This window comes from Loxodonta africana, chromosome 1, assembly GCF_030014295.1.
Source record: "Loxodonta africana isolate mLoxAfr1 chromosome 1, mLoxAfr1.hap2, whole genome shotgun sequence".
Lineage (NCBI taxonomy): Eukaryota > Metazoa > Chordata > Mammalia > Proboscidea > Elephantidae > Loxodonta > Loxodonta africana.
In genome coordinates, this window is record NC_087342.1 from 96,392,642 (window position 1) to 96,418,751 (window position 26,110).

General features: G+C 42.1%; 1 protein-coding gene across 1 annotated transcript; it reads right to left on the bottom strand.

Moving 5' to 3' along the window:
• Window positions 1–201: 201 nt before the first annotated feature.
• On the bottom strand, window positions 202–25,900 carry TCP11 (t-complex 11). The gene is made up of 9 exons (XM_010600586.3): window positions 25,764–25,900; window positions 22,737–22,830; window positions 18,830–18,950; window positions 4,662–4,882; window positions 3,773–3,909; window positions 2,436–2,653; window positions 2,148–2,329; window positions 1,183–1,346; window positions 202–448 (listed from the first exon to the last, which is right to left on the bottom strand). Exons 1-9 carry the CDS (start codon window positions 25,885–25,887, stop codon window positions 237–239), a joined length of 1,473 nt encoding a protein of 490 aa, XP_010598888.1. The 5' UTR covers window positions 25,888–25,900; the 3' UTR covers window positions 202–236.
• Window positions 25,901–26,110: the final 210 nt, after the last annotated feature.

The following is a 26,110-nucleotide window of genomic DNA, read 5'->3' on the forward strand; positions in this document are numbered from 1 at the left end:
ACACAGGAAGAGTGAGGGTTTTCTTGCAGTTCAGAAGTTTATTAGTGAATGGGTTTCGGCCAGTTGGTGTTTACATATTTAATGCCTACAGCCCTGGTGTACTGGCTGCAGGAGGGAAGAGACCTGAGTGTTCTGCCGGCTACTGGTGATGTCACCCCAGGAAAATGATGAGACTCTCTTGTGGGTCCAAAGTGCCAGGGCTCTGAGCTGGTTCTATCAGAGAGACTTCATTTTCGTTAGAGTGCCTGGGGCAGGGGGATGAGGGTTTTTAGGATTTCAGTGTAGTAGGGGCCAAACACCTGCTGATTGTGATGCGTCAGACTGACAAACTTTTGGCCCAGTTCTGCCAGCTCTGCCTCAATGAGAGCAAGGCCTCCAGGGAGATCTGACAGAGACCGCTGCACCCCAAGAACCAAGCAGCATTTGAGAAACAGACGGATCCGCTGATCTGCGAGCAGGAAAAGACGGTGAGCAGGGGACGGGCAAATGGATTTCAGGGAGAAACACTGCCCTGCACTCAGAGCACCAAAGTTCTACCTTAAAAGATGTTCACTAACCTACCTACTTGCTAACAGATAAGATCATTTGTTTGTTTTGGGAAGGGGGCTGCTATCTAGCTCCCCAGGACAAAGCAAAGATCAGAAGCTGATGGCCTAGTAAATTTCTGACCGTTCAAAAACTTGCTGTAAGTAACATCAGATCCTGGTAAGTATTTAAAATAACAGAGGATCCTAGAGTGATCTTTAGGATGCTGAGGTTAGGAGCAAGCTGGCCAAGTTCATGGCCTCCATTCCAACATGGAGTTTTAAGGAGTAGGGTCCCTACTATGGGAACATATCCTCCAGCCTAATTCAGCAGCAATTCCTTGTTGGGGGAGGGAGGTGCCACAGGTTTGGATTGCAGTCAGAGAATGACCCAGAAGGCCAGGGAAGGCTTAACCAGTTTGCCTGGACAGTATCCCACACCTAGAAGTCATGTGCAGATTCTCCTTAGAACCATAGTGTTAGCCTTTAAACTGAAAAGGATCTATTTTCGACCCAGCGTTTTGAGAAAACTAAAGCCTAAACAGTGACTTGCCCACTCTTTTTATTACTAAATCGTTCAGCACCTGACTTCCAGGGCTGGGATCTACCTCTTCACCAACTTCCTCTTCCCACCCCCGACTCCCAGAGGCACGCTCACCAATGACACTGCGGACACAGTTCTCCTTCTTGGCAATGTTCTGAAGCTGTCCTATCAGAGATGCTGTGTTGTCACTGCTCAGAGCAGCAAGGCCCATGTTCTTGAGGCTTTCATGGATTTCCTGAGATACTTGTTCACTCACAGTCAGCATAACCTCTTCAGGCCTAGACCATGAAAGACAGTAAGCTGGCACCCACCAGGTGGCCCTGGCACAGGGGCAGAGCCGTGGAAGCTCCACACCAAAAGGTAGGGCTGCTTGAGAAAATCCAACCACCACCCCCCGACCAACACACATCTCTGATAGGCAGCAGGGCCCAGTGGGTAGGGGCGGTATCTTCACTCTTACTCTCAAGATCCCAACTAACCTCTATATATAGTACCATGTGCCACTTCTAAGAAAACAAGATAAACTGTAAAGTCAACTCTGGTCAAGGGTGGTTTGGTTCTGTCCTTGCTTGGATCCACCCAGCCTTCTTTAGTCCCATCGGTTGTGTCTCTGTGTGTGTGTGTGTGTGTGTGTGTGTGTGTGTTTAAATACTTCTTTGGGAAATTTCCACGGTCATTTGTCCTACTGCACCAACTGCAATTATCAACCTGACCTCTGGTTCCTCTTTTTCCTCGGTGGGGTGCCCTGCACATAGTGGATATTCGATCAATATTGCTGACCAACTGCTAACTCCTGAATATACACAGTATATTGTAGCAAGCAAGATAATGAATCATTTTGTAGCAAACTATCCTCCACATTACCCTTTTTGGAAGGAAGTTGTTTTTTTTTTTTTTTTGTCACAAGCCTCAAGACCACTTATAGAAAGATACCAGCAGTCTTTGTAGATGGTTCCAAAGGGCCTTTCTGTGGTCTGTGGTAGAAGTAAGCAATCATTCATTACCTGCCTATGCCCTAAAGGCCACATGTTACCTTCCATTCTAAAAGAGATCTATTTTAAAAAACCTGTGCAGCTTACCTGGAGTTAAACTCCTCCGTCAGGGCTTTGGTGACACGTTTCACTTTATCCACAAACTGAGGTGAACCAAATAGAACATTGCCAGAGAAACTACTGGCCACTAGCAAGACTGAGGCCACAATGGTTAACTGGTACAACTGGGACTCTAGTTCCTGCAGCCAGGTTCTGTCCATCAGCAAGGTCTGGGGAGCCAAGGAAGAGCCGGCCATCAGAAAAGGAGGGTCTCCATGGAAACCCTGAGTACAAAACAACAGGGCAATGCCTCCCCGCCCTCCACCCCATTCCTACCTCAGGGAACTCTTCATTTTCAGGGTCCCAGAGCAGGAGATTCAGGAAGCCCTGGGACAGCACCATTGAGGGGCTAAGGGGCGCTGCATTGTTGACTGCCTCGTTTGGAGCCAGGTAGTCCACACTGGAGGAGTCAGGAGTGTCAGGGGAAGCTGGAGGTGGTGTGGTGAGGTCTGCTACTGCTTGGGTTAGCCATTTGGTGGTGTGATCCAGGAGGCCTATGACAGAGAAGGGCACATGTAAGCATCTTTAGCCTCGGAGGTTTCAAGACTAACGGTCTTTTTAAGATAGACTTCTGGTCAATAAAGAAATGCTTCTCAGGCCTGTCTTAGATATATGTTCCTTCTCCATCCTCCTACCTGAGGAAGAAACTTCCTATTCCTAAGAAGAGGAAGAAATACAAGAGAGGTCAGCACAACTGGACTAAATCAAAAGCAGAGAAGTTTCCTGAATAAACTGAACACTTCAAAGGCCAGTGTAGCAGGGGCGGGGGTTTGGGGACCATGGTTTCAGGGAACATCTAGTTAATTGGCATAATAAAATATATTAAGAAAACATTCTGCATCCCACTTTGGAGAGTGGCATCTGGGGTCTTGAATGCTAGCAAGCGGCCAGCTAAGATGCATCAATAGGTCTCAACCTACCTGGGGCAAAGGAGAATGAAGAACACCAAAGACACAAGGTAATTATGAGCCCAAGAGACAAAAAGGGCCACATAAACCAGAGAAAACATCAGCCTGAGACCAGAAGAACTAGATGGTGCCCAGCTGCAACCGATGCCTGCCCTGACAGGGAACACAACAGAGAGCCCCTGAGGGAGCAGGAGAGCAGTGGGCTGCAGACCCCAAATTCTTGTAAAAAGACCAGACTTAATGGTCTGACTGAGACTAGAAGGACTCCAGAGGTCGTGGTCCCCGAGACCTTCTGTTAGCCCACGACAGGAACCATTCCCTCCAGACAGGCATTGGACTGGACTATGGGACAGAAAATGATAGTGGTGAAGAGTGAGCTTCTTGGATCAAGTAGACACATGAGACTATGCGGGCAGCTCCTGTCTGGAGGTGGGATGAGAGGGCAGAGGGGTCAGAGGCTGGCTGAGGCTTCAAAAACAGAGACTGGAAGGAAGGAGTGTGCTGTCTGATTAGGGGGAGAGCAACTAGGAGTATATAGCAAGGTATACATAAATTTTTGTATGAGAGACTGACTTGATTTGTAAACTTTCATTTAAAGCACAATAAAAATTAAAAATAAAAAAGAAGAAGAATACTCTCAACATTTTGAACGTCAGACCCAAGGGGTCATATCTTCCTACTCCTGCTTTCAATTTATATACATACTAGGCTGCTTGTTGAGGAGTTCCTGGAATTTAGCCCGTTCATACTGGATGGAGTGTTCCTGCAGGCGGGGTTGAAGGCTCTGGATGGTGTAGTTCACCATGTCCATTTCCATCAGGCCCAGAACCTTGAAGATCCCTCTGTCATAGTGAAATAGAATATTTATATTATGAAAGAAATCTAGTGAGGAGGGAACCCGAGCAAGGAGCCATTAAATCATTGTAATTCAGAGTCAGGAGGAACCTTGAAACTAACTTAGTCCTACCTCCAAAATTTACAAAAAAAAAAAAAAAAAGACTATGTAGCCCAGGGCCCAAGGCCAAGGGGTTTAATGGCAGAACTAGAAACAGATAAGTCTCTGGACCTTGAAGCCTCCAGTCTAGATCTCTTTCAACTATGGTCATTCTGTTGCCTCTTCAAAAAAGTAGTCCGTGGAAGCAAATACACCAGCATGTTAAAAATTCCCCTGGGGAGTGGGATTATGGGTGATGCTCTTCAGACTCACTAGGCCAATCGCTTTGACTTTCTGCATCTTGGTTTCTCTAGCTATGAAATAGGGATAACCTCCCATCCCTGTACGCCTCATAGTGTGCGAACTGGGACAAGAGAATACCTAGGATGTGTGAACTCCCTGGAGAAAGAATACATACTCTAATGTCTTATGGTAGCATGTTATACACCGGACCTATCAATCTAAGGATAAACAAAGGGCGCTGTGAGGCCATTTTTGAAAAAGAAAAGCCATTAGGCCAGAGAGGAGAAAAGAGGTATTGGTCAACTCTTTAGTGGAGAAGAGCCACCCAAGGCAGGGGCAACAATTCAGTGTCTGGCCCAGCTCTCCTTGCCCAGGGGCTGAGGTGGGTTTCAGGGGGCCAAACATCAAGTTTCACACCTCAGTAACTGAACAGGGTCTGTAATGTTCTCTAGGTTCTGCACTGCTTCATCTCTAACTGGTGCACACAGCAAAGTCATCATGTTGAGAATGTACTTAGAAAGATGAGGGACATCCAAGGTCCCACGCTCTGCTTCCTGCTTGCGCAGGTCCATGTTCAGAGTTTCCTCAATCTCACTTCTTAGGCGGATCTGGCGTGGTAATAGCAGTGATAGCAAGATCTGCCAAGAAAAGAAAGTCAAAGTAGGAGTTGCACTGTTTAGAGTCCCCAGCTTTCTACAATGGACAGTCCCATTAGCCAAAGGCTTCCCAACTTGTGTCTTCTGAGGATCAAGAAGTTGAGTTCCTAAATTTCCTAGAGAATACCACTTACATTTGTTTAGGGGCCAATGACAATTCAAGGCCTCAGGGGATCGACTACAACAGTAGTATATTATTTTCTAGGCAGAATGAGATAAAGATGTGAATAAAAATCTGGGGTATGGTAAAACAAATATAAAATATACAACATCACCTGGGAATGAAGTACTCTTAATAGAGGAGGAAGACATTTTTAAGATTGTTTTACTTCAAAGGACAAGGATGTAATAGACAAAAGGAACCATTAAGAGTCACTTGAAATAGCCTATTAACCCAAAAATAGAAATTCCTTGTGGATAAGCACTCTCTTACTCACCTGTGTTCCTCTGAAACATACAGAACTTGGGGGGTGTGGGGAGGTGAGGTCAGTGAACATAGGTTTAATCGAATGGAATACTGTATTGTCATAGCAAGATCCCAACTATTTAGTTTCATCTTAAATAAAATGAAAGTTGCTCCATCCTATTTATTTAAAATGATAAACTGCCAGTTATCAATTGGAGCCTCTTGGCTCCAAATTCACCCTTCCGTGCCTACTCTGCAAAAATGGTGTTGGGCCCCTTACATATTTTTTCTTTGCTGGCTGACACAAAGGTTATGTTTTGTCAGTAGAGGGCACTAAAGGGATACTGCAAGAGGAAGAGGCCTTTCTTACCAGTTCTGGTGTGCTCCTCTCCACAAGCTTCTCCAGTGTGGCAGCCTCTCTGTTCAAATTACTGTGTGGTTTCTGTCTCCTGATTAGACCCAGACTGATACAGAATTGGTACCATGAGTGGTGTTCAAACCCAAATGGCCGTATGTTCATTGGATCTGATAAGCAGAAAGTACTTTACATGCCTTAGAAAGATACAAACTACAGGATACCAAGTAATCCTCGCAAAAATTCAGGGGTCTGTCACCTCAGGGAAGTTTCTATAGGTTCAGTGGTCTGGAGCTTCTCTATCTATCTCCTCCAAGGTGAAACACAAGCTTCCATACCTCAAACAACGTACCATGAAAAAAGAGGCACAACACTTGATAGGTCTTTCTGGATTTTTGAAGCAACATACACCACATTTGAGTTTGTTACTTCGACACATTTATAGAGTCACTCACAAGGTTGTAAAATTCAAGTAGGAACTAGAGCAAGAGTGGGCTCTGTAGCAAGTTCAGGCTGTGGTACAAGCTGCTTTACTATTTGAGCCTTATAATACAGCAGATCCAAAGATACCTGGAATGTCCATGGCAAACGAAGATGTAGTAGGGAGTTGCTGGCAAGGACCAATAGGAAAATTACAGTACAGACCCACAGGATGTTTAAGCAAACCTATGCCCTCTTCTGCAGATACCTTATTCACCTTTTTTATTTATTATTATTATTTGTGCTTTACAATCCAAGTCAGTCTCCCTACAAAAACTTGTATACACCTTGCTATAAACTCCTAGCTGCTCTCCCTCCAATGAGACAGCACACTCCTTCCCTCCACTCTCTGTTCTCATGTCCATTCATCCAGCTTCTGGCCCCCCTGCCCTCTTATCTTCTCCAAACAGGAGCTCCCCACATAGTCTCATGTGTCCACTTGATCCAAGATGCACACTCTTCACCAATATCATTTTCTATCCCATAGTCCAGTCTAATCCTTATCTGAAGAGTTGGCTTGGGAATGGTTCCTGTCTTGGGCCAACAGACGGTCTGTGGTCCATGACCTCCAGAGTCATCCTAGTCTCAGTCAGACCATTTAAGTCTGGTCTTTTTATGAGAATCCGGGGTCTGCATCCCACTGTTCTCCTGCTCCCTCAGGGGTTCTCTGTTGTGTTCTGTGTCAGGGCAGGCATCGGTTGTAGCCGGGCACCATCTAGTTCTTCTGGTCTCAGGATGATGTAGCCTCTGGTTCATGTGGCCCTTTCTGTCTCTTGGCATCATAATTACCTTGTGTCTTTGGTGTTCTTCATTCTCCTTTGCCCCAGGTGGGTTGAGACCAATTGATACATCTTAGATGGCCGCTTGCTAGCATTTAAGACCCCAGATGCCACTCTCCAAAGTGGGATGCACAATGTTTATTTAATAGATTTTATTATGCCAATTGACTTAGATGTCCCCTGCAACCATGGTCCCCAAACCCCCGCCCCTGCTACACTGGCCTTGGAAGCATTTAGTTTATTCAGAAAACTTCTTTGCTTTTGGTTTAGTCCAGTTCTGCTGACCTCTCCTGTATTCTGTGCTGTCTTTCCCTTCACCTAAAGTAGTTCTTATCTACTATCTAGCTAGTAAATACCCCTCCCCTCTCTCCCTCCCTCCCCCTTCTCGTAACCATCAAAGAATATTTTCTTCTCTGTTCAAACTATTTTTCGACTTCTTGTAATAGTGGTCTCATTCAATATTTGTCCTTTTGCAACTGACTAATTTCACTTAGCATAATGCCTTCCAGATTCCTCCATGTTACGAAATGTTTCTCAGATTGATCATTGTTCTTTATAGATTGGTAATATTCCACTGTGTGAATATACCATAATTTATTTAATCATCTGTTGATGGGCACCTTGGTTGCTTCCATCTTTTTGCTATTGTAAACAATGCTGCAATGAACATGAGTATGCATATATCTGTTCATGTAAAGGCTCTTATTTCTCTAGGATATATTCCGAGGAGTGGAATTGCTGCATCATATGGTAATACTACTTCTAGCTTTTTAAGGAAGCGCCAAATTGATTTCCAAAGTGGTTGTACCATTTTACATTCCCACCAGCAGTGTATAAGTGTTCCAATCTCTCCACAGCCTCTCCAACATTTATTATTTCGTGTTTTTTGGATTAATGACAGCCTTGTTGGAGTAAGATGGAATCTCATTGTAGTTTTGATTTGCATTTCTCTAATGGCTAATGATGGTGAGCATTTTCCTCAAGTATCTGTTAGACACCTGAATGTCTTCTTTAGTGAAGTGCCTGTTCATATCCTTTGCCCATTTTTTAATTGGGTTGTTTGTCTTTTTCTGGTTGAGTTTTACCAGAATCATGCATATTTTAGAGGTCAGGCACTGGTCGGAGATGTCATACCTGAAAATTTTTTCCCAGTCTGTAGGTGGTCTTTTTACTCTTTTGGTGAAGTCTTTAGATGAGCACAGGTGTTTGATTTTTAGGAGCTCCCAGTTATTTGGTTTCTCTTTAGCATTTTTAGTAATGTCTTGTATTCTGTTTATGCCTTGTATTAGGGCTTCTAACGTCTCTATTTTTTCTTCCATGATCTTTATCATTTTAGACTTTAGGTCTTTGATCCATTTGGAGCTAGTTTTTGTGCATGGTGTGAGGTATGGGTCCTGTTTCATTTTTCTGCAGATGGATACCCAGTTATGCCAGTACCAATTATTAAAAAGACTATCTTTTTCCCAATTAACTGACACCGGGCCTTTGTCAAATATCAGCTGCTCATATGTGGATGGATTTATATCTGGATTCTCAATTCTGTTCCATTGGTCTATGTGTCTGTTGTTGTACCAGTACCAGGCTGTTTTGACTACTGTGGTGGTATAATAGGTTCTAAAATCAGGTAGAGTGAGGTCTCCCACTTTCTTCTTCTTTTTCAGTAATGCTTTACTTATCTGGGGCCTCTTTCCCTTCCATATGAAGTTGGTGATTTTTTTCTCCATCACATTAAAAAATGTCGTAGAAATTTGGGTCGGAAGTGCATTGTATACATAGATGGCTTTTGATAGAATAGACATTTTTACAATGTTAAGTCTCCCTATCCATGAGCAAGGTATGTTTTTCCACTTATGTAGGTCCCTTTTGGTTTCTTGCACTAGTACCTTGTAGTTTTCTTTGTATAGCTCTTTTATATCTTTGGTAAGATTTACTCCTAAGTATTTTATCTTCTTGGGGGCTACTGTGAATGGTATTGATTTGGTGATTTCCTCTTTGATGTTCTTTTTGTTGATGTAGAGGAATCCTGATTTTTGTATGTTTATCTTGTAACCTGATACTTTACTGAACTCTTCTATTAGTTTCAGTAGGTTTCTGGAGGATTCCTTAGGGTTTTCTGTGTATACGATCATGTCATCTGCAAACAGAGATAGTTTTACTTCTTCCTTGCCAATCTAGATGCCCTTTATCTCTTTGTCTAGGCTAATTGCTCTGGGTAGACCCTCCAGCACAATGTTGAATAAGAATGGTGATAAAGGGCATCCTTGTCTGGTTCCCGTTCTCAAGGGAAACACTTTCAGGCTCTCTCCATTTAGGATGATGTTGGCTGTTGGCTTTGTATAAATGCCCTTTATTATGTTGAGGAATTTTCCTTCTATTCCTATTTTGCTGAGAGTTTTTATCATGAATGGTTATTGGACTTTGTTGAATGTCTTTTCTGCATCAATCGATAAGGTCATGTGGTTTTTGTCTTTTGTTCTATTTATATGGTGGATTACATTAATTATTTTTCTAATATTGAACCATCCTTGCATACCTGGTATAAATCCCACTTGGTCATGGTGGATTATTTTTTTGATATGTTGTTGAATTCTATTGGCTAGAGTTTTGTTGAGGATTTTTGCATCTAAGTTCGTGAGAGATATAGGTCTGTAATTCTCTTTTCTTGTGGTGTCCTTACCTGGTTTTGGTATCAGGGATATGCTGGCTTCACAGAATCAGTTTAGGAGTATTCCATCCTTTTCTATGCTCTGAAATACATTTAGTAGTAGTGGTGTTAACTCTTCTTTCAAAGTTTGGTAGAACTCTGGGGTGAAGCCATCCGGGCCAGGGCTTTTTTTTTGTTGGGAGTTTTTTAATTACCTTTTCAATCTCTTCTTTTATTATGGGTTTACTTAGTTGTTCTACCTCTGTGTTAGTTTCAGTAGGTAGTGTGTTTCTAAAAATTCATCCATTTCTTCTAGGTTTTCAAATTTGTTAGAGTACAATTTTTCATAGTAATCTGATATGATTCTGTTAATTTCAGTTGGGTCTGTTGTAATATCACCCATCTCATTTCTTATTTGGGTTAATTGCTTCCTCTCCTGTTTATGTCAGTTTGGCCAGAGGTTTATCAATTTTGTAAATTTTTTCAAAGAACCAGCTTTTCATCTTCTTAACTCTTTCAATTGTTTTTCTTTGCTTTCTTCTGGTGCTCTCTATTTGTTCAAGTTGTAGGGATAATTCTTTGATTTTGGCCCCTTCTTCTTTTTGTATGGGAGCATTTATTGATATAAATGGCCTCTGAGCACTGCTTTAGCCGTGTCCCAAAAGTTCTGATAGGAAGTGTTTTCATTCTCATTGGATTCTATGAATTTCTTTATTCCATCCTTGATGTCTTCTATGACCCAGTCGTTTTTAAGCAGGGTATTGTTCAGTTTCTAAGTGTTTTATTTCTTTTCTTTGCTTCTTCTGTTATTGATTTCTATGTTTATGGCTTTATGGTCAGAGAAGATGGTTTGTAATATTTCGATGTTTTGGATTCTGCTAAAGATTACTTTATGACCTAATGTGTGGTCTATTCTAGAGAACATTCTATGTTTATTAGAAAAGAAAGCATACTTGACTGCTGTTGGGTGGATTGTTCTGGGTATGTCTATGAGGTCAAGTTGGTTGACTGTGGCATTTAGGTCTTCCATGTCTTTATCGAGCTTCTTTCTAGATGTTCTGTCCTTCGCCGAAAGTGGTGTGTTGAAGTCTCCTACTGTAACTGTGGAGCTGTCTATCTCACTTTTCAAAGCTGTTAAGAGTTTGTTTTATGTATCTTGCAGCCCTATCATTGGGTGCATAAATATTTAATACGGTTATATCCTCCTGGTATACTGTCCCTTTAATCATTATATAGTGTCCTTCCTTATCCTTTGTGATGGATTTAACTTTAAAGTCTATATTGTCAGAAATTAATATTGCCACTCCTGCTCTTTTATTATTGTTTGCTTGATTTTTTCCTCATTCTTTGAGTTTTAGTTTGTTTGTATCTCTAAGGAGTGTCTCTTGTAGGCAGCATATAGACAGGTTGTGTTTTTTTAATCCATTTTGCCACTCTCCGTCTCTTTATTGGTGCATTTAATCCATTTACATTCAGCATAACTATGGATAGGTATGAATTTAGTGCTGTCATTTTGATGTCTTTTTTTATGTGTTGTCAACAGTTTTTCCCACTTAATTTTTTGTGCTGAGTAGTTTATCTTTACATGTTGTCTTTTCCTCTTATTCTCTGTAGTTGATTTTGTTTCTGGTGAGTCTCTATTTTATTCTTGTATTTTATTTTGATGAGAAAGACTGTTAGTCTCCTTTGCGGTTACCTTAATATTTACCCCTATTTTTCTAAGTTTAAACCTAACTTTTATTTCTTCATATCACCTCGTCTTCCTCTCCGTATGAAAGATCTATGACTACAGTTCTTAGTCCCTCTTTATTATTGTTTTAATGTTGTCTTCTTTTACATAATGGCATTGCCATTTCCTGTTTTGAGCATTTTTTAATCTTGATTTATTTTTGTGATTTCCCTATCTGGGTTGACATCTGATTGCTCTGTCCAGTGTTCTAATCTTGGGTTGATATCTGATATTATTGATTTTCTAACCAGAGAACTCCCCTTAGTATTTCTTAGAGTTTTGGTTTGGTTTTTATAAATTCCCTAAACTTCTGTTTATCTGGAAATGTTCTAATTTTGCCTTCATGTTTGAGAGACAGTTTTCCTGGAATATATGATTCTTGGCTCACAATTTTTTTCCTTCAATTTTTAATATAAGTCATCCCACTGCCTTCTTGCCTGCATGGTTTCTGCTAAGTAGTCCAAGCTTATTCTTATTGCCTCTTCTTTGTAGTTGACTTTTCACGTATCCCTAGCTGCTCTTAAAATTCTCTCTTTATCTTTGGTTTTGGCAAGTTTGATTATGTCTTGGTGACTTTCTTTTAAGATCTACCTTATGTGGAGTTCGATGAGCATCTTGGATAGATATCTTTTCATCTTTCACAATATCAGGGAAGTTTTCTGCCAAATTCTCTCTGTATTTTCTGTTATCCCTCCCTGTTCTGGTACTCCAATCATTCATAGGTTATTTCTCTTGATAAAGTCCCACATGATTCTTAGGGTTTCTTCATTTTTTTAATTCTTTTATCTGATTTTTCTTCCAATATATTGGTGCCAAGTGCTTTATCCTCAGTCTCACCAATTCTGCCTTCCACTTGCTTAATTCTGCTCCTCTTTCTATTGAGTTGTTTAATTCTGTAATTTTATCATTAATCTTCTGAATTTCTGATTGCTGTCTCTTTATGTATTCTTGCAGCTTATTAAATTTTTCATTATGTTCTTGAATAACCTTTTTAATTTCTTCAACTGCTTTATCTGTTTGTTTCTTGCCTTGTCTGTGGTTTGCCTGATCTTCTTCCTGATGTCTTGAAGAGTTCTGTATGTTAATCTTTTGTATTCTGTATCTGGTAATTCCAGGAAGGCACCTTCATCCAGAGGACCCCTTGATTCTTTGTTTTGAGAGCTTGTTGAAGCGATCATGGTCTGCTTCTTTATGTGATTTGATATCGACTGTTGTCTCCATGCCATCTATAAGTTATTGTATTAGTTTATTTTATGTTTGCTTACTATATGCTAGCTTTTTTTTTTTTTTTTGATACATCCAATTAGGTTGCTCAAGTGGGCTAGCTTATTTTTGCCTTTGAAGCTTTAACGTCTTGTCACCAGATGGCTAGAGCTGTTACCAGGTATATGAGCCTAGGAGTCCATTCACTTTTCCTGTATGGATTCAGCTCAGGTGTCCAGGTCGTTGGTCATCAAGTGTGTGGTACAGGCTCTGTCCTACAGTCTTAGAGAGGCAGGGGTGATTGGTGTAAGTACCGGTATCTGGTTGCAGTCGGAGGTCACCCTCTGAACAAGGCAGGGGGCCGACAACTGTCCCGAGTGTCTGTGAGGAAAACGTGTCCCTGTTCCCTAGAGCGCACAGGGGGGTGGGTCCTGCAGATGGATCATGGGCACCCAGTACTTTTGGTTGTAAAGACTGGGAGGTACCACTTATCCTTGGACCCCTGTCATGGGTGGCTGGGTGACCTGAGTGGAGCCACCAGTCCCTAGGCCCCTGATGTGGGTATGTGAGGACCCTGTTTAATAGGTAAAGCGGTATAAAAAATCAAACTCCCGCCTTGCCACCACACAGCTGAAACAGTTGCAGCCTGCCAACAAGGGCCTATTCTCCTGAAATAGGCCAATACAGGTCCATGCAGAGGGGAAAGGTATTCAAAGTCCACAAACTGTTTATGCCTGGACAGAAGCTGCTTCTCTCCTGAGCTCCCCAGGTTAATGGAGCTGGCAGATTATCTTTGCCCAACTGTGTATTTATTTCTTCTCCAAGGCCAGGAGAATGGCTCAGGATACGCAACAGGACCTACCTCAGGCCCAGGGAAAACGACAGCTACTGAAGCTGGCTTTGGGGCATGCTAAAATATATACAAGTACTTAGCTTTTGCTAAAGCGCCATTATTCTCTGGTTCTGGAGGTGTGAGTAGGCTGTGCAGGTGGCTGCTTCACCCGGAGGACACTGCAGCCAAACACTACCACCAGCCCCGCCACAGCCACTCCCAGGAATGGTGCCTGAGGGATCCCGGCAATTCAGGTCCAGCAACTCCTTTCCACTTCTGAACTGTCTCTCCTTCCCCCTGCCGCTCAGTCCATTTTCTAACTTTGCTTTTAATGTTCAGCTCTTCTAGCTTGTCATAAATGTAATCGTTTCACTGTTCTTTTGGGTCTTTGTTGTACGAGGTTTCACTGGAAGCATCTGACTACTCTGCCATCTTGGCCCCTCCCCCAACTTCTCACCTTTTGAGAAACAGCTTCTGACTTGCTACTGGACCTTAGTAGAGAATAAACATCTAACTGTGGGACATCAGGTGACCATGTGCCCTGAGTTTTCCATCAAGAATTAGGTGTTGTCTAACCTACCCAGTAATATTGGGCATAAACAGCAGGAATCTATCATCAAATGGAAATGCCTTATGCTTATAAGATACCAAGCATAGGCAGGTCCAAAAGGTACAAGTAAGTTTCATGAGCAGGTGGCTTTGACTCCATTAACAGCAACTCCTGTTGCATTGCCTCCTTTCCCTCAACCCATGCCTATGGCCTCCTGGATGTTCTTTACAACCAGTTGACTAAGGAAGAAGAGGAAGAAGGAAAAAAAAAAACTGGGACCTAGGTACATACAATATGCTGGTATCAGCTGAAAATGGACAGCTGAAGCCCCACAACGCCCCCTCAGGGGTGGCCCTGAAAGGCAGTGGTGAGGAAAATTCTCTCAATGGGCAGAACTTCAGGCAGTTCATTTGGTCTTCCACTACGTGTGGAATGAGCGGTGGTCAGAAGTACAGTTCTACACTGATTATGAGCAGTTACTAAGAGCTTTGCTGGATGGTTAGGGCCTTGGAAAGGATAAGATTAGAAAACTGGCAATGAGGAAGTTGGGGGAAGAGGTCTGTGGATGGACCTCTCAGAATGGGCACATACTGTAAAAATATTTGTGTCCAACAATGAATCCATGAAACATCTCATAACATGGATGAATCTGGAAGGCATTATGCTGAGTGAAATTAGTCAGTCACAAAAGGACAAATATTGTGTGAGACCACTATTATAAGAACTCAAGAAAAGGTTTAAACACAGAAGAAAATATTCTTTGATGGTTATGAGGGTGGGGAGGGAGGAAGAGGGGTATTCACTAACTAAATAGTAGACAAGAATTATTTTAGGTGAAGGGAAAGTTAACACACAATACAGGGGAAGTCAGCACAACTAGACTAAACCAAAAGCTAAGAAGTTTCCTGAATACAACCAAACACTTTGAGGGACAGAGGAGCAGGGGTGGGGGGTCTGGAGACCACAGTTTCAAGGGACATCTAGGTCAACTGGCATAACAAAGTATATTAAGAAAACGTTCTGCATCCCACTTTGGTGAGTGGCATCTAGAGTCTTAAAAGCTAGCAAGTGGCCATCTAAGATGCATCAGTTGTCTCAACCCACCTGGAGCAAAGGAGAATGAAGAACATCAAAGACACAAGGAAAATATGAGCCCAAGAGACAGAAAGGGCCACACAAACCAAAGAGTCCATCAGCCTGAGACAGGAAGAACTAGATCGTGCCCAGCTACCATCAATGACTACCCTGACAGGGAACACGACAGAGACTCCCTGAATCGGAGTAGAGAAAAGTGGGATGCAGAACTCAAATTCTAGTAAAAAGACCAGAGGGCATGGCCCCCAGACTCTCTGTTAGCCCAAAACTAAAACCATTCCTGAACCAACTCTTCAAACAAAGATTAGACTGGACTATAAGACATAAAACAATACAGGTGAAGAGTGTCCTTCTTAGCTCAAGTAGACACATGAGGCTATGTGAGCAGCTCCTGTCCAGAGGTGAGATGAGAAGGCAGAGGGGAACAAAAGCTGGTTGAATGGACACAGGAAATACAGAGCGGAGAGGAGGAGTGTGCTGTCACATTATAGGGAGAGCAACTAGGGTCACATAACAATGTGTGTATAAGTTTTTGTATGAGAAACTGACTTGAATTGTAAACTTTCACTTAAAGCACAATAAAAAAAGAAAAAAAGAATTTGTGTCCATGTGAATGTTCACCAAAGATCATACACTACAGGGAAGACCATTAATAACCAGGAGGACAAAATGATGTACTCTGTGGCTATCAGTCAGCCTCTTTTCCCAGTCATACAGTGCTTGCTCAACAGACCATGAACAAAGTGCCCATGGATAGAGACTATGCATGGGCTCAACAACAGCGACTTCTCATTACCAATGCCATCCTGGCAAACATTACTGCTTAGTGTCTAATCTGTTGACACAGAGACCAAAAACTAAACCCCTGATATGGCACCATTCTCTAAGGGTTTTCAGTCAGCTACCTGATGGCAGATTGATTTCACTGGACCTGTTCCACTGTGGAGGGGGCAGAGATTGATCCTCACTGGAATATACACATATTCTAGATATGAATTTGCCTTCCCTGTATGTAATGCTTCTGCCAGTACCACCCGTGTACTCACAGAATGCCTTATCCACTGTCCTGGCATGCCCTATAACGTTGCAGCTGATCTAAGAATGCATTTTACAGCAAAGGAAGTGCAGCAGTGGGTTTACCCATGGAATTAATTAGTCCTACCACATAACGCATTATTGAGAAGTGACAGGCCTATCTGGAAAGTTAAGTGGCTTATTAAAGACTCAGTTATGGCATTAGTCAAAGGACAATACCCTGAAAGGAAGGAATTCTATCTTATAGGATACAGCATATGCTTTGAATCAAAGACCATTATATGGTGCTACCTCTGAATCAAGGGGTAGAAGTAGGACTAGCTCCTCTCACTATTATACCTAATAACCCATTTGAAATTTTCTTGTTTCCTGTCCTGGCAACTTTGAGCTCTGCTGATTTGGGGGGAATACTTGCGTCAAGGGATACAATGGTTACGGCGAACTGGAAAATAAGACTGCCACCTGGCCATTTTGTGCTCTGTATGCCACTGAACCAACAGGAAAAAAAAAAAAAAAAAATGAGTTACTCTACTGACTGGATTAATTGATCCAGGAGGCAGTGCCTCCAAGGTGCCTCTTAGTACTTCTGTGCCTAATAATAAAGGTTAATGGAAAACTACAGCAAACCAAAAGAGCTAAACATTTGACAACTTAGACCCCTTGAGAATGAAGGTTTGGGATACTCCACCAAATAAAAAAAAACCTGACCAACTGAAGCGCTGGCACAAAACAAGGGAAATATGGAATCAGTAATGGAAGAAGGAAGCCACCAGTATCAACTACAAGCCTCATTACCAATTACAAAAAAAAAAGGACTAGAAGTTTTCTCATTGCTTATTATAGGTGTGTGCTTATTTGTGTATGTTAAACATTTTCTTTTTCTCTCTCCTTATTATTATTTTATATATACATTGCTGGAAGTTAACTCTACAATTTGGCCTTCAAGTAACAAAATATTCAGTGTGACTGAATTTGAGGAACAATAAAGCCAGGAATGGATACAATAACATTTTGGAAAAGGGTGAGAACTTGTAAAACAGATAGCTATATCCTATTAGACAGAAATACAGAAATTCAAGTGTGTGTAGAAGGATGCATATGGAAGCTGAATAGCTAAAGTTGTGGACTATGCCATTTATCAATTAATTGCCTCTCAACTCCAAATCCAGAGCCCTGCTGGTGCAGTGCTTAGGGCTTGACTGCTAACCCAAAACGTCAGCAGTTCAAATCCACCAGCTGTTCCTTGGGAACCCTATAGGGGCATTTCTACTCTGTCCTATAGGGTCACTACAAGTCAGAATTGACTCGACAGCAACAGGTTTTTGGTTCAAGTCCAAATCCATCCCTCTCTTCCCTGCTCTGCAAAAATGGAGCTCAGACTTTAAATATTTTTCCTTTGCCACATGGCACAATTTTAAGCTCTGTCTGTAAAAACAAACAACCAACCAAACCCATTACGTTCAAGCTGATTCCAAGTCACAGTGAACCCATGTGTTACAGAGTAGAACTGCCCCATAGGATTTTCTTGGCTTAACTTTACAGAAGCAAATTGCCAGGCCTTTCTTCCACATGCCATTGGGTGGGTTTGAGCCACCAACATTTAGGCTAGTAGCCAATCTCAAACTGCTTGGACCACCCAGGGACCTTCTGTCTGTAGAGGGTGCTATTTATTAGTTTTCTATGCTGCGTAACAAATTATCTTAAGTAGAGGCTTAAGACAACACATACGTTTCTTATCTCATAGTTTCCATGGGTTCAGGGACAGTTAAGTTGGTTCCTCTGTTCAGGGTGTCACAAGGCTGCAAGCAAGGTGTTAGCTGGGTAGCATTCTCATCTGGAGGCTTGACTTGGGCAATCTGTTTCCAAGATCATTGGAACACTTGAGGAGTCTGGCTTCTTACTGGCTGTTGGCTGGATGCTGCCCTCAGGTCCTAGAGGCCACCCACAATTCCCTGCCACATGGCCTTCTCCACAGACAGTTCACAACATATCTGTTTGCTCCTTCAAGGCCAGCAGGAGAGTCTCTCCCTCCAGTCTGCTAAGACAGAGTCTTATGTAATGAAACATAGTCATGGGAGTGATGTCCCAACACCTCTGCCATATTCTCCGATTAGAATCAAGTTGCATATCTTACCCATACTCACTGGGGGTCACTTTAGGGTGTGTTCACCACACCCTAGAAAGGCATGGCAAAAGGAACTTTTCTTCTGGTTCTGGTATGTTCACCTTGCAGGCTTTGCAGCATGCATGGTTTCTCCAGTGCTTGGCTCCCACAGAGCAAGTGACTGCTTCTCCAGTGCCAGGCTCATCTAGCACAGGTGGCCTCTCCAGCACCTAGATCCTGCAGTGCACATGGTCAGCAGCACACAGCAGCTAGCAACTTCCTCTGGCACTCAGGTGGGTGTATAGCAGAGTGCTTCCAGCAAGACACCTCCCCATGAATGGCTTTCCCTGGCACCTGATGCAGCAACTCTGTCATTCAGTGAGCCACAGCCATGTCCCCTCCAACAAGGTTCTTGGGAATTCTCAGCCCTAGGAGCAGTACCTGCTCCTTAAATCTGCTATTCCAGTATTCTTTAGAGTTCTCTTTACTTCACACTAGCCAAGCTCTCTTTCTCCAATCTTGTTATAATAATTCTTATATTAAACCTTCCTTGTTCAAATTACTGTGTGATTTCTGTCTCCTGATTAGACCCTGGCTGACATGGGACCATGTTCAGAAAAAAAGCATGCCACATAGGATTTGGTAGCCACTGACATTCCAGTGAACTGGGGGATGTCTAGGAACGTCATGTCCACAAAAGGAAGGTTGGTCACTCACCTCTTTAATTTCTTTCAGAAGTTCAAGAGCACAAGTGAAGTCGGGGGGAGTAGCTGATAGTTGCTCTTTAAGATGGTCCCAAAAGGTACTATGCATTGTCTCCTTGACTTTGCTTTCTAGTCTGTAAGAGGGTTAAATGAGCAAATTACTCTCTCTACCAAAAATTGTTATAGGGTCATAATCTCCTAAGCCCCAAATGGCATTTGATATGATAAAAGACCATTGTATTGACAAGGAAGGGCCAGGAACTATGTTTGGACTGCCATAGATTTGAATAAGCTGGTAAGAGACTTGGATGTCAAGGGCATCAGAGAAACCTCTCAGAAGGGCTCCTCCTGGTTCCAGTGCAGCCCTCCCCCTGATGTAGGAAGAACCCTGGACAAAGGTCAGGCCACTGAAAGCTGAAAATCATCCAGTTTAATCTAAGTCTAGATTCCATTTATGTATACATACAGCATTGAACTAGATGGTCTTTCATTTTTTTCCCATCCCTAATATCTAAGAAAAGCTATTCTTTCTTTGATAATACCTGAATGTCCCACAGATATTTCCAAATCAGTAGAACTAAAATTAAATTCCCTATCTTTTTGCTCCAAACCTGTTCCCTCTGTATCCCCAATCTTAGTGGCACCATCATCTGTCCAGTCATGTAATCCCAAAAGACCTGTCTTTTTCCCCATTAAAAAAATACAGTAGTAATACATGCTCCTTGTAAACAAACAAAATTATAACCAATACAGAGATGAATAAAACAAGTCAGAGTTCCTGTCCCAACACGCCAGTCTCACTTGTCAGAGGTAATATGTACTGGAGGATGTACTGGGCTTGCTCTTAACTCCTTTCTCCTTGTCCCATTTATCCAGTCAGTTATCAATTTCCATAAATTCCGCTTCATAAGTATCTCTGGTATCCATCTTTTCCTACCATCGTCTCTTACCTGGACTATTACAATAGTTCATTTACTGCTCCTTCTGCCTCCCGTCTTGTCCCTTTTTAAGCTATTCTCCATAATGCCACCATTTTAAAATAAATGATTTTTGTAAGATGCAATTCTGATCGTGATGTCATGCTCATTTAAAGTCCTTTAGGGACTCCCCATCATCAGCAGGATAGATGACTTATATAACCCTTCATGATATCCCTCTACCTCCCTTTTCAATTTCTCCCTTCCTGCCCCATAACACCTTGTGATTAGCCACACCAAACCACTTGTAAAGAACACACCACGTTCTACCACACTCTGGGCCTCTGACATGTTTCCTTTGCCTAGAGTATCCTTTCCCACTTAGACTATCTAGAAAGCACCTATTCATCCTTTCGGTCTTACCTCCATAGGCAAGTCTCCCTGACCCTCTCCAGGCAGCTGAGCACTCTCATTAAACTCTATACGCACAGGTATGAACAAACTGAACAGTGTGATCAGTTGTTATCTGTTACGCAACTCTCTTCCCACAGAAGCTTCTAGACAGCAAAGACAGTTATACACACACGTGTCAGAATATGTTTATATGGGGCAGTTCTACTCTGTCACATGGGGTTACCATGAGTCAGAATCAACTCAGTGGCAATGGGTTTGGCTTTATGTGTGTGTGTGTTGGAATATACATATATAAAGCTTTTAGGATATACATATATATTTGTGTGTGTGTGTGTTAGAAATATATATATATATAAATGCAAAACCCATTGCCATAGAGTCAATTCAGACTCATGGCGACCCCATGTGACAGAGTAGAACGGCCCCACAGAGTTTTTTAGGCTGTAATCTTTGTGGGAGCAGATCACCAGGTCTTTCTCCCACGGAGCCACTGGGTGGATTCAAAGCACTCTTTCAGTTAGCAACCCAGCACTTAACCAATGCACCACCAGGGCTCCTGAGATTTCCCTTAGGAACCTAAAATTGTAATTAGCATCATCCTATGAGCCTTAGGCAAAATCAACTGCCAACTATGTATGGATAATGAATAACCTCAAACTTTATTCCATTCTTTGTCCCAATTTATTTTTGTATTACCATACTTGGAAACCCAGCTCTGAATACTACTGTTTACCCAGGTTTATTTCTCCCTGTCTCAATTCTTCTTCCGCCCAACTCCCTCACCACCACACCTTTCGCAGACCTTCACTCTCCCAATTTCACCTTTCTCTCCTCCTCGGCCAGCAACGAAAACCGTATCTAAGCATTGTGAGAGACGGATAGGCATGGATACTTACTGGTAGCAGGCAAAGGTAAATCAAAGGAGTATGAAGACCAGGGGAGCAACTCGTGACAGAGAAAGGCACTTTATTTATTTATTGTGCTTTAGGTAAAAGTTTACAGAGCATATTAATTTCCCATTCAAAAAATTTATACGCAAATTGTTTTGTGACATGGGTTGCAATCCCTGCAATGTGTCAGCACACCCCTCGCCTCCCTGGGTTCCCCATTTCCATTCGTCCAATTTTCCTGTCTCTCGGTGGCTTCCTTTGCCTTAGTCAAGTTGTGCTGACTTCCCCTATACTATGCATTACCTAGAGAAAGGCACTTTATAACAGTCTATGAAATAACCAAATACCAGAAGCATTTAAGAAAGTCAACTAATCACAAGCTGCCATTCCTTATCTGTCTATCAGTGGGAAATTAGAATTACATTAAAATGTAAAATCTGACACTGAATTTTACCCATTTACCTGCCAATAATCCAACAGAGCCATTCAATTCATATTTACTGAATGTCTCTTATTTATTGCAAAGTCAGTACAGCTAAAAAAAAAAAAAAAAAACCCATTGCCACAGAGTTGATTCTGACTCATGGTGACCCTATGTGTTACAGAGTAGAACTGCCTCATAAGGTTTTCTTGGCTGTAATCTTCAAGGAAGCAGGTCAGCAAGCCTTTCTCCTGTGGCACCACTGGGTGGGTTCAAACTGCCAACCTTCAGGTTAGTAGTCGACTGCAAACTGTTTGCACTACCCAGACATCCCAATGTAACTACGGAGAACCAAAATAAAGCTTGATGGAGCAGGACATTACTTATCAACAGGGTTCTGATCCTGCTTCGCTGAATAGTAAGCTGATTTATGAAGCCAAAAAAAAAAAAAAAAACTATTAGAAAATCAATCTTTTAATTTGCGCCTGTATAATCTGTGGCCATTTAAAAGGGTAACCGCTAGGGACCATGTGGTAGGCAGCCTCCAAGATGGCCCCGAAGATACTCATTTCCCACTATTCATACCCATGCATCATCCACTTCCCTGAGTGTGGGCAGGATTTTATGACATGTTTCTAGCAAACAGAATGTTGCAGGGGTGACAGAATAACTCTTCTAAGATTACATTACAAGGAGACTGTGGTTTCTGTCTTGGGCACAGCCTCTCACCCTCTCACTCTGAAGGAAGCCAGCTGCCATGTTGTGAGCTACCCTATGCAGAAGTCCATGCGGCAAGGAACCAAGGGAGGCCTCTGGCCAACTGTCAGCAGATCGTAACCCCATGAAAGACTTTGAGCCAGAGACACATAGTTAAGCCGTGCCCATATCTCTGACCCCAGAAACTGTGAGATAATGAATGTTGTTATAAGCTGCTAAGTTTTAGAGTGATTTCTTATATGGCAATAGATAGTTACTGCAGGCTACTTACTCCAAGTCTACCAAAGAGATCTGATATCCACCTTACTTCTATTTCATTATTAACTGGTATCCCAAAGGGAACATTGCAACAATAATAGGCTTATTTGCTGCTTAAATAACATTTGCTCCTTGAGACTTTGATACTAGTAACTACAACTTATTACTCTCCTGTTGAAGTTGTTGAGACCTCTTAAGGCTTATATGCAAATGCTGACTGTATTGTTAAATAAAAATGCTCCAGGCCTGTGCTATGGACCTGTGCCAGGATGAGTAAAACAGGGACAGTAGAAGGGCCTGTACCTGTTTGGAGGTAAAACCTCCTCTTCCATGTGGAAATCATGATTCACCACAGACTCACGGGCAATGCTCAAGCTGGAAACTGTCTTCATCAGATCTGTGACAGAAAACATTTATGATAGCTTCTCTGGAAAAAAGCACAGTGACCAGCAATAGGGAAGGGAGCCCACACAAGCCTGAATTTCTATTTTATTCAGACAGTCACTCAACCGAACAGGCTCCACATTCAGATTCATCAAACTGATCTTACACAGACTCAATCCCTCTAATCATCTAGGCTTTCTGAACTCTGCCCTGTGACAGTGCTGGAAACTCTTAGAACTGTCAGCATGGGGAGAAGGGAGGACAAAGATGCTGGTTTATAAAAAAAAAAAAAAAACAGAAAGACAAACTGATTAAAAACTGCTCTCTTGAAATGTAAAATAATAATTGAAGCAGCAAAGAAGCAGTTTGTAAAAATAAATTTTTATCTAAGGGCATTATGCTTCCACTCTCCTCTCCCGTTTCTGATGCTATACACAATGAATCCAAATTCTCCCTACAGATAATAATTGGATCTTACTGAATGGCTACGAAGTCACCATAGCCCTCTAAAGCAGTAGTTCTCAGATTTTAGGGTTCCACCAAAACCCATTGTCGTCGTCCGTATAGGACAGAGTAGAACTGCCCCACAGAGTTTCCAAGGAGAGCCAGATGGATTCGAACCGCTGACCTTATGGTTAGCAGCTGTAGCTTTTAACCAGTACGCCACCAGGGTTTCCTAGGATTCCACAGACCAATAAAATCTCCAAAAAGATTTTCAGCAACTGCCAACTTGCCGACTGTTTATTTTGCCAAGCATAAACACTGAAACGAGCAAATCAACAAACAATAAAAAAATCCACCCTATCACCACCAAAATCAACATTTCATAAAAGGTTATTTTAGCCTATAAAAAAGCAGAAAGGAAATACTGTCAGAATAAAGAACCGTCCTTTAAACTCAATTAATTTAGCTTTAGGAAAAACTCATTACAATATCCTTATTATTTCATTTCACTAAATATTGCTAAGAATTTGGTTGCACACCAGGACTGACATATGGGATCACTGTCCTAAGTTCTTAGTATAGACCCAGCTGATAGCATTCTCACATACTGGGTATACACAGCAGTTATAATGATTACTTTGTATAAAATAAAGTTGCACATAGTAAATTATATCTTCTCACTCACTTTCAATAAAGCTTCATAATTTGGTCACAAAAAAAATTATTTGGCTTCAAGATGTGGAGGGGACATAGATGAAAAAAGATTGGCCATGAGTTGAGAACTGCTGAAGTCAGGCGATGGTCAATGAAGGTTCATTATGCTAGTCTCTCTGCTTTTGTGAATGTTTGAATTTGCCATAATAAAAAGATTTTAAAATGTTAAAAGGAAAAATAAACTCATTGTAGGAAAGAGGTTACATAGGAGAACGCTCTTGTTCTTAGAAGACACAAGATTTAACAGTAAAGTCAAGCTGTCTGTAAACTTCAGAAAGAAAGAAAAAAATTATAAAGAAAATAGCAAATATGACAGAATGTTAATAATGTGGGTGTTCACTGTATTACTATTTTTTAATTTTCAATAGATTTGAAATACTTCCAAATAAAAAGTTGAGGAGAAAATATTATTGTAGAACTTTATTTAAAAAACCACTGAGTCCCTGCATAGATAAAGGCAAACTGAACCTTAAGCGAGAGGTTGAAGTTTCCTTTATTTCTTCAGCCTCTTCAAAATATGTGAATAGATACATCGATGATCACTAATTTTAAGTGAGAACTAAGTGAAAATCTTCAAAGTGTAGTTGAGTTATAGCAGCTTATGGGAGGACTGAGGGAAATATTATACACAGAGACATCTTCCACCTACAACATATCAAAGTTCACAACCTGCCTTGACAAGATCGTTTTGTTTGTTGCTCGAGAGTACCACAACACTAAGCAACTCCAGAACAGCACTATAAAATCTAGGAAAGCGGAGGGCTCAAAATGAAATCAGAAATAAAATGCAACTAAAATAGATCCAAGAACAAAGAAATTTTCCAGAATAAAGATAATAACCCAACGAAGCCAACCTAATACATAAAACTTCATATTCAGAAAAAAAGAGGAATTTGGCTATTCATTTTATAGAGAATTGTTTTACCTATGGGTTCCTTGAAACAACCACCTCAAAAACTTAAATTGTATTACAAAAAGTTGACTTTCACCCTATATCAGGTTCACATCAATTGTAGAAGTATTTCAAATCAATACTCCAAGGCATCCCAAGAGGACACTTTGGTGCCATTCTGTTAATCAGCAGCGACCCCATGTGGCCATAAGAGACACAGATGTAATTCAACTGGAGCTCAGGTTGTCCGGTGTGGACAGATCTTCCGACTGACGACTGGTTAAATTCTCTGGGTATTATTATAAAAGAAATGCAGTGCCAGTCCCAGTGAGGTCTGACGTACCACTAAGTGTGGAGGAGACCTGGTGCCCTAATGTGAACCCAAAACATCTACTTTTTGTTGTTGTTTGTTGTTGCTGAGGAGTCCATTTCGATACGTGGTCACCTCATGTGGCCAGAGTAGAACAGCTCCATGGGGTTTTCAAGGCTGTAACCCAGAGCTAAATAATATGAGCCCAGGGCAGCATTGCTTCCTGAGATCATTTGGGACCCCAGTTATCGACCATTTTCCACCTACACACAAATTTAAAACACAAAGATGCCTTTGAACTGACTGACAAATTCAATTCAAGTAACCTCGCTTGGGTCATTTCTTTTTCAGGTACCAAAAACTCTTTGAAGACTTTCTGGTCAACAGGTAAATAGATTGGGGTGAAGGAGATAAGGAGAAGGGAGATAAAGATGGGGAGAGGCAGGGTGAAAAGAGAAAACTGTGAGGTTGCAGGGGTCTACGGGCTCCCTTAAAGACGCTGGGGCCCTGGCAGGTGGCTCCCTGCCAGCCGAACACACACTAAGCACCCCCGAGGGGGCGACAGGGACCGGCTGGCCGAACCTACCCGGAGGGTGGTCCTCCTGACTGCTCTCGTCTTCCTGGCTCCGTCCTGGTGTTGGGGGCTTACAGGGCCTGCTCTCTCTATCCCCAAGGTCTTTCTGGGGCACATTCTCCTCGACGTCCGGCATTCTGCTGACGGTGTCTGGGCTAACGAGAAAAGGGGCGCTGTTGGCATCGGGGAAGGGGGCTCTCCAACCGCCATCAGGGACCCTGAGGAAAACCCCGCCGCGTCCGGCCTGGAGCGAGATGGGGGCACAGGCTGCAGGGTCTCTCAGGGGGCAAGCAGGGACACAGGGACCTGGAGGAACTGGGACGAGAAAACTGAGGCCACAGGGGCCACGACGCAGGGCT